The 9,740-nt window shown below is 37.8% G+C and overlaps 1 protein-coding gene across 1 annotated transcript in view; it reads right to left on the bottom strand.

The window, feature by feature from the left end:
* SRPK1 (SRSF protein kinase 1) overlaps positions 1-9,259 on the bottom strand; it is a 58,920-nt gene extending 49,661 nt beyond the window's left edge. The window contains exons 1-3 of the mRNA XM_011945366.1: positions 9,159-9,259; positions 8,374-8,461; positions 6,768-6,855 (exon numbers count right to left, since the gene is read on the bottom strand). Of these exons, the coding sequence (XP_011800756.1) occupies positions 6,768-6,855; positions 8,374-8,442 (157 nt within the window). The 5' untranslated portion in view covers positions 8,443-8,461; positions 9,159-9,259. The remainder of the gene's footprint in view (positions 1-6,767; positions 6,856-8,373; positions 8,462-9,158) is intronic.
* Positions 9,260-9,740: the final 481 nt, after the last annotated feature.

The following is a 9,740-nucleotide window of genomic DNA, read 5'->3' as shown; positions in this document are numbered from 1 at the left end:
TCCTGTAACCCTATCACTTTGGGAGGCCAAGGCAGGAGGATTGCTTGAACCCAGGAATTCAAGACCAACCTGGGCAACACAGTGAGACTCCATCTCTACAAGAAGTTTAAAAATTAGCTGGGTGTGGTGGTATGCACCCGTAGTCTGGAGTCTTAGGCAGGAGAAGCACTTGAGTCTGGGTAGTCAAGGCTGATGTGAGCCGTGTTCCCACCACCACACTCCAGCCTGGGTAGTGTGAAGACCTTGACAGAGCAAGACCTTATCTCGGGGGGGAAAAAAAGCTCAAAGAACAAAGGATGCGGAGAAAGTCAAGAAAACAATATATGAACAAAATGGAAATATTAATAAGGATAAAAAAAACTAAAAAGAAATAAAAGGAATTCTGGTGCTGAAAAGTACAATAACCGAAATAAAAAATTAACTAGAGTGATTCAAAGGCAGATCTGGGTAGGCAGAAGAAAGAATCAGCAAACCTGAAGTTAGGATGACGGAAATTATCAAGTGTGAGGAACAGAAAGAAAAAAGATTGAAGAAAAGTGAAGAGGCTTAAGGGACCTGTGGGACATCATCAAGTAGACCAAATAAATACTGTGGCAGTCCCAGAAGAAGAACAGAGGAGGAGGCTGGGCATGGTGGCTCATGCCTGTAATCCCAGCACTTTGGGAGGCCAAGGCAAGTGGATCACTTGAGGTTAGGACTTCGAGACCAGCCTGGCCAACGTGGTGAAATCTCGTCTCTACTGATACACAAAAATTAGCTGTGTGTGGTGGTGTGCACCTGTAATCCCAGCTACTCAGAAGGCTGAGGCAGGAGAACAGCTTAAACCCGGGAGGCAGAGACTGCAGTGAGCTGAGACTGCACCACTGTACTCCAGACTGGGTGACAGAGTGAGACTCCATCTCAAAAAAAAAAAAAAAAAAAAAAATTAAAGAAGAAACGGCCAGAGAGAATATTTGAAAAAAACAATGACTGAAAACTTCTCAAATTTGATGAAAGACATGGATCCAAGAAGCTCAATGAGCATCAAGTAAGATGAACTCGAAAAGAGCCACACCAAGACATATTATAATCAAACTTTTGAAAGATAAAGAGGGAATCTTGAAAGCATCAAGAAGAGTGACTCTTCACATACAAGGGATCCTCAATAAGATTATCAGCAAGTTTCTCATCAGAAATTTTGGAGGCCAGAAAGCAGTGGGCCAATATGTTCGAAATACTAAAAGAAAAATAATGTCAACCAAGAATCCTGTATTAAGCAAAACAGTATTTCAAAAGTGAGAGAAAAATTAAGACATCTCATGCAAACAGAAGTTGATCGAGTTCATTACCAGATGTGCCCTGTAAGAAATGGTCAAGGGAGTCCTATAGGGTGAAATGAAAAGACACTAAACAACAACACAAAGCCAGGCATCCATATGAAGAAATAAAGATTATCAATGAAAGTAAATACTTGAGTAATTATAAAAGCTAATATTATTGTAATAATGGTTTATAACTCTTTTTGTTTTCTACATGATTTAAAAAAACCAATATGTCAAATAATAATTATTAGTCTAAAAGCTAGTATAACTTTGGTTTGGTAGAATATATATAAAAAAAAATGATCCAACTATATGCTGTCTACAAGAGACTCACTTTAGATCCAAAGACACAAACAGATTAAAAGTGAAAGGTTGAAGAAAAGATTCCATGCAAATAGTAACCAAAAGAAATCAGTGGTGGCTATACTAATATTAGACAAAATAGACTTTAAATCAGAAAAAGTTGCAAGAGATAAAGAAGGACATTATATATATTAATAAAAGGTTCAACATACCACCAAGATATAACAATTATAGACATTTACATACTTATTAAAAGACCACCAAACTATATAAAACAAAAATTGACATAATTAAAGGGAGAAATAGTTCTACAATAATAGTTGATTTTAATGCCACTCTCTCAATAATGTATAGAATAAACAGACAGAAGATAAGCAAGGAAATAGAGGACTTAACACAATAAACCAATGAGATGTAATAGTCATTTAACACGCAGAGTTTCAGTTTTACAAGATGAAAAGTTATGAAGATGGATGATGGTAATGACTGCACAATTTTATGTCATGTGTACTTTACCACAATAAAGAAAAAATTAGACCAAAGAAGAAGAACAATAAGAACAATAACAACAACCAGTAGTAGCAGTAGTAATAGTAGCAGCAGCAGCAGACAAAAACAAAGTAAAGCACAAGACATTTGGAGAGACTGAAACACTGACTAGAAAAACTTGTGACTAAAACTGGCCCCAATTTTTTTTTGGTATAATAATTGCATTCAGGTGATCTTTTTATTTAACAAATCTTTTTGTCAGAGAATGCATCTTGTTCTGCCAGCCACACTGGAGTACAGTGGTGCTATCACAGCTCACTGCAGCCTCAAACTCCCAGGCTCAAGTGACCCTGCTGCTTCAGCCTCCCAAGTAGCTGGGACTAGAGGCATGAGCTACCATGCCTGTCTAGTATTTTTTATTTTTGTAGAGACAGGGTCTTGCTATGCTGCCCAGGCTAGTCTTGAATACCTCAGCTTCACAAGGTGCTGGGATTTCAGGCATGAGCCACAGTGACTGGCTAGGTTATATTTTAAGAGTCCTTGCTGTTTAGAAATGCATTCTAAAACAATTACGGATAAAATGTTTAAGACTGGCTACAGAATTATCAGGAGGTACAGACAAAACAAGATTGGCTATAAGTTGATAACTCCTGAAATGGGTAATGGATCTGTGGGGATTCGTTAAACTATTCCTACTTCTTTACATTTGAAATTTACCTACGATTCTGCTGGGAAAAAATTTTTACCCCCCCGTGGTGGAGTCTTGCTCTGTCACACAGGCTGGAGTGCAGCGGCATGATCTCAGGTCACTGCAACCCCTGCCTCCCGGGTTCAAATGATTCTCCTACCTCAGCCTCCCAAGTAGCTGGGATTACAGGCATGTGCCACCACGCCTCGCTAATTTTTGTATTTTTAGTAGAGACGGGGGTTTCACCATATTGGCCAGTTTGGTCTTGAACTTCTGACCTCGTGATCCGCCTGCCTTGGCCTACCAAAGTGCTAGGATTACAGGCATGAGCCACTGCACCTGGCCAAGAAATGTTTTTAAACAAGCAATTAAATAGGCTGGGCATGGTGGCTCACGCTTGTAATCCCAGCACTTTGGGAGGCTGTGGCGGGTGGATCACCTGAAGTCAGGAGTTAGAGACCAACCTCATCAACATGGCAAAACCCTGTCTCTACTAAAAATACAAAAAGTAACTGCGCATGGTGATGTGCACCTCTAATCTCAGCTACTCGGGAGGGTGAGGCAGGAGAATCACTTGAACCCAGAAGGCGGAGGTTGCAGTGAGCCGAGATTGAGCCACTGCACTCCAGCCTGGGCAACAAGAACGAAACTCTGTCTCAAAATAAATAAATAAATAAAAATTAAAAAGCAATTAAATAAAAAATTTATCAAAACAAGATTATTTAAAATGCAGATTACTTAAAAAGACTAAACATAAAATAGGATTGTAAAGCTATTCTCTTAATGTTTCTAGCTTTGATCTGCTTTTTATTTGTTGAGAGAAATATTACAATTTGAAAATGTTGTTTTAATTTGTAAGCAGTGATATTAAAATGACCAAACATATAGTAGCTTAAAAAAATATTTGATAGAACATCATAATCAATTGGCAAAAAGGAAGAGCCAAATAATTGGAGTGAAAGAAAGCTAATGAGTAGCAATCAGAAGCACTGGTAATTGAAATCACAAGGTTACAGTTAAAAAAAATCTCTTGGGGAGACAGTGTAAAGAAAATAACAAAAGGCTGAAAATAAAAGGCTTACATTATTGAGTAAGCACATTAAGGGCACATTATGAATAATAGGAGCTAGCAAAAAAGACAGCATATAGCATGAAAAAAAAAGTATCCTAAAGACATAGGAAGTCATACAGGTAGACAATAATGACTGGCTAATGTCAACATTATACAGAGAAACCAATTGTCCTCCTTCTTAATCATTCTTTTCCCCTCACCCTCCAGGCAAGTAGAGTGAGCCAGTTTACATGGAATTCTGTAAGAACTAACTTTCTAGTTTAGTGTCCTTTATATTTTAATATGAGAAACGATAGTGGTCTAGAGAAAAAAATGCCTGAACAAACATAAACACATGAATGTGAATGTACAGCTCTGTGTGGGTATGTTATGTTGGGGAAATAGGTAGGAGCAGGAGAGTGACATGAGCCATTACTAACCCTTAACAACATAGTGTTCTGAGTTATATCCTTTCAATCTCTAATAGTAGTAAATAACGCAGGAGCAAAGATAGCTGGGAGATAAAGATGAAGAAAGGAAAAAACGGCTAAGAACAAAGGGAGAAAAGAAAATAGGGAATCAATGGACACAAGCTACAGAGAAATCACCTAGCAATGTTTGGAAAATATCTTGAGGGCAGGGCGCAGTAGCTCACACCTGTAATCCCAGCACTCTGGGAGGTCAAGGCAGGCAGATCACCTGAGGTCAGGAGTTTGAGACCAGCCTGACCAACATGGAGAAACCCCATCTCTACGAAAAATACAAAATTAGCTGGGCATGGTGGCATGCACCTGTAATCCCAGCTACTTGGGAGGCTGAGGCAGGAGAATCACTTGAACCCGGGAGGCAGAGGTTATAGAGAGCCGAGATTGTGCCATTGAACTCCAGCCTAGGCAACAAGAATGAAACTCCATCTTAAAAAAAAAAAAAAAAAAGAAAGAAAAGAAAAATATCTTGGAACTTGAAATTCAAACATACTAAGATATTTCAATAGTTAAAAAGCCTTCTTTGCTTAGTTAGGGTCAAATAAAGGTACTCAGCATTACTGGGGAGATTTGAGAGTATTTCTATAGTTTTACTTGGAACTTTCGCAAATTAGTAAAGAAATCTGGCACAATGACTAACATTACAAGATTAAATAACAGAAAAAACAGATATGGCCATCACGACACCCTGTGTGTGTTTTTTAAAAATTTCTTGGTTAGAATTCTTTTTTTTTTTTTGAGACGGAGTCTCGCTCTGCTGCCCAGGCTGGAGTGCAGTGGCCGGATCTCAGCTCACTGCAAGCTCCGCCTCCCGGGTTTACGCCATTCTCCTGCCTCAGCCTCCCGAGTAGCTGGGACTACAGGCGCTCACCACCATGCCCGGCTAGTTTTTTGTATTTTTTAGTAGAGACGAGGTTTCACCATGTTAGCCAGCATGGTCTCGATCTCCTGACCTCGTGATCTGCCCGTCTCGGCCTCCCAAAGTGCTGGGATTACAGGCTTGAGCCACCGCGCCCGGCCTAGAATTCTTAATTCTTTGAAAACACAGAGAGAGAGAGAGAGAGAGAGAGAAAGCCACCTACAAAATGACCACAATAAGCACCAGATACTGTTTTAAGATGGTTGCAGCAGTTTTCCTTACACATCTGGGGGATCTGTGATTTGTATTTTTCTAAGAAATGACTCAGAATTGACTTTAGAACAATAGTCTTTCCACATTATCAACTGTTTTCTCTCCTTTCCAACTTCCTTCCTGCTTCTCTGTTCAAATCTCTTCCCATAGTCTACATGAAAACTACAGTCACATGTAATCCTGTCTCCTTTAAATAAAAAAAGATCAACAGCAATTAGGAATGTGCATTAAAGGAAGCTAAACATGCATGAAAAGTAAAATAATATATGAAATGTCTTTATACATTTTAAGAATAGCTTATAAACCAGGTATTTTAGAGTCTCCAATCTAAGTAAGATTCGACTTCACCTTTTACTGAAAAATCTGATTGACCTTTATAAGCATAGCTGTTTCAACAACCTTTCAATTAGCTCACCGCACATCACTTTGATACCTGTGAAGAAAATCAGCTACGGTTCCTTCCAATTCTACAATTCTAAAAATCCAGATAAAAACATAAAACAAGTCAGTTTTTCATTATAACAGAACGTGAACAATTACACCCTTTTAGACTCTAAACATAATCTACATTCATAGCCTCTTCAAAGTTGAGGCTTAGTATAATAAATACAATCATACCTTAAATTGTTTACCCAGTTTCTTCCTTTCTTTATCTTTCTCTTTCTTTCTTTTAGACAGTATCTTTTCTTTTTTTTAAGACAGAGTCTGGCTCTGTCGCCCAGGCTGGAGTGCAGTGGGCTCAATCTCGGCTCACTGCAACCTCTGCCTCCCGGGTTCAAGTGATTCTCCAGCCTCAGTCTCCCCAGTAGCTGGGATTACAGGAGCCTGCCACCACGCCCAACTAATTCTTGTATTTTAGTAGAAACAGGGTTTCACCATGTTTGCCAGGTGGGTCTTGAACTCCTGACCTCAGGTTATCCGCCTGCCTCGGTCTCCCAAAGTGCTGGGATTACAGGTGTGAGCCACCGTGCCCGGTCAACACAGTATTTTTCATAATAAATTACTTCCCTTAAAAGTTTCTGCGCTAACAAAAATCACAGAATCTTTACTTGGTGATACAAGGCATTTTCTAAAAGTTTCTTTTGATTTCGGTCTAATTGCCTGAAAAGGGGACAAAAAACTTAAAGCAATATCCTGAAAAATCACACCACACAAAATCAGACAAAATTCAGATCTGTGTTCAGAAGTGTACAATAAAAGAGGTAATTTTATTATAATTTGCCTTCAGAAAAGACACCAAGGCCATCTACACAACAAATCTAGTTCCTTTCTTTGGGATTGGGATGATTTATTCTCAAATAGGTTTTTAAAAGGATACGTGTTCCATTAACTCCTGATATTTTAAAGTCATCTAGTAGTTGAACAACCATCTCTCTGTTTGGATCATTAGGGTCTGAATTGCGAACCTGTAGTGGGGAAGAGACAGTATTTAGCAAAAGGTACAGCATGGAAATAAGCCAAATGGTACGGGAAGAATACTTACAGCAAATTAACTACAAGAAAGAGCTCACATAAATCTATCTTTAAAATATACTAAAATTTCAATAGCTTTAATGGAGAAAAATCTTAGTCAATTCATAAGAGGAAATACAACCAACAGGAACTATTTTTCTAATTAAACTACTTTGCTCCCTGATATCAAAGTATGGCCTCCAAATTAACTGCAGATTACCAGGCTATGAGGAACTAAGAAGCTTTTGCAGGATGCGAATCAACTATAGCACCAACAGCACTGTTTATTTCAGCTGACAATTTTTTTTTTCATGGAAAAACTTTCTCAATGAAGAAAACAGTATGTTAATTTACTTTTGGGTAGGTACAAGGCTCCTAAACTTGTCACAAACGGACATTCTGAAAAGTACTGTCATAAGCCAGATGCAGTGGCTTGTGCCTGTAACCCCAGTTACTCTGAAGGCTAAGGCAGATCACCTGAGGCCAGGAGTCAAAAATAAGAAAAGGGCCGGGCGCGGTGGCTCAAGCCTGTAATCCCAGCACTTTGGGAGGCTGAGACGGGCGGATCACGAGGTCAGGAGATCAAGACCATCCTGGCTAACATGGTGAAACCCCGTCTCTACTAAAAAATACAAAAAACTAGCCGGGCGAGGTAGCGGCGCCTGTAGTCCCAGCTACCCACCCGGGAGGCTGAGGCAGGAGAATGGCGTGAACCCGGGAGGCGGAGCTTGCAGTGAGCTGAGATCCGGCCACAGCACTCCAGCCCGGGTGACAGAGCGAGACTCCGTCTCAAAAAAATAAATAAATAAAAAAAAAAAAAATAAGAAAAGTACTGCCACAGAAATCTCCTAGTGCAACATTCTCACTTTATGAATAAAAAATCTAAAACTCAGAAAAAAATGGTAACATGGAGAACATACCGGGGTAAAGGTGACCTAAACCCAGGTTTTCTAATTCTGAGTTTAAGTTCCTTCTACCACAATGGCATATTCCTAATTTAAAACAAAATTAAAAGTACATTTTTGATAGAATTCATCTCAGTTTCCAAGTATAAATGCAATCAGTAAATACAGTATTTTTATATTATGTATTCTATAACATATTTGAAAACAAAAAAGATGCTATACATTTATTTACACAACTCTCCTTTTAACCATAGTAGGAAAGAAAAAACATTATGACAGTAGTTACCTGGCCTGTAAAACATGCTCAGTGAATATTTTTATTCATTTGAAAGGTTTGTTTTTGGTTCATGTGTGTAAGAGGAATTCTAATCATAGCATTTTCCACCAGTTCCCTACTACATGCATGGAATGTGTAAATATTGTTGTCTTCCTTAACCTCTTTAAGGATACTAGAACTTTACAGAGAAAATTATCCATGCTGAAGAGTCTCCACTTGGTGTGCTTTAATTCAATGAAACTTGATTTATTTATAATTCTTTGCATTCATACGTATAATCTAATACTCACTGACTTCAGCAACCGGATTTCATCTAGTGCTGTTTCGGTGTAATGCTCAGCACTTTTAACTACTTTCATTGCCACAAATTTCTTCCCCCTAAGAAACAAACACAGGCAATTAAGACTACATAGCCTACCCTTACTTTAGGAAGCTAAGGTTTAGCTATAAGATGGTTAAAAACAACAAATACTGATTTCATTTTTCCCTGTAGCCCAAACAAGCTACTTCTATGGGAACATTTGTACTTGTTAATGATGCTAACTGGCCAGATTTCATTTATAGGAAGAATAAAAAATCTGTTCTCAGATAATCTCAGTTGTTGAATATTTTCTAAGTTAAAATCCTTCTTTTGAATATCTCCCTGAATTTCAAGCGAAACTTCAAAATGAGGATAAATAAGGAGAAAGATATTACCAAATTCCAAGTGTTCTGTGTATCTGTATATAGGTAAAAACTAAAAGGTTAATAGCTGTAGTATTTTCCCACAGGCAGCCAGAAGAAATATTTGGGTGAAGAGAAAACGATAAAAATAACAAAAAAATCAAACGACAAAAGCTTTACCAGCATTAATTTAATCACTCTTGTCTCTAAAGTAGAGAGGGAGATATATAATACTGATTCTTCATGAAAGAAAAGTGATTTCTCCAAGAATATAGAGACTATTGCCAACAACAAAATTCTGATAAATGAATCAGGCTAGAGATAGACTGAAGTCTGGATCAGCAGTGGAAACTCAGACAAACATATTTAGACATCATCTAACTAATTCTTTTACAGAACCACTAAAACTTACTGAATATCCCATGATAACCATACTGTTGAAAAGTGTCCCCAGCCTAACTTTCGGATCACATGATATCTCCCATTGAATAGATCTCCAATTTTCACAAGATGATAACCTCCTAGAAGACACAGGGGAAATCAGAAAAACCAGGACGAGAAACAATGGTAAGAAAAGGCATTTTTACATCACATTTTTCAACATCTATATACCTTTTATCAATAAAAAGTTTCTTTTATACAATCAATTCAACAAAAGAAAACCTTAATAGTCAAATCAGCCACACAGTATTATTGAATTCATGTTATAAAAAAAGTGAATAAGATTAATGATTTAGATTGAGCCTACAACAGCCTCATCCAAAAACAATAAAAAGGTTGTATATCACAATATTCTTGTCTCTCGATAATCCAATAGGTTTATCTAAACATATATATCTAATATATATCTATTTACAATTACAGTCTCAGGTGTTTTTTAGGAGATAGAATAATTGTTTATTTAGCAAAAAACAAAACAAAACAAACAAAAACAAGTAAGCAAACGGGATTTTTGTTCCTCTAAATAAAAACAAACAGCCCAGGTGCAGTGGCT

The sequence above is a fragment of the Colobus angolensis genome, unplaced genomic scaffold (assembly GCF_000951035.1).
Source record: "Colobus angolensis palliatus isolate OR3802 unplaced genomic scaffold, Cang.pa_1.0 Scaffold24, whole genome shotgun sequence".
Taxonomy (NCBI): domain Eukaryota; kingdom Metazoa; phylum Chordata; class Mammalia; order Primates; family Cercopithecidae; genus Colobus; species Colobus angolensis.
This window is presented reverse-complemented; position numbering and strand designations above follow the sequence as displayed.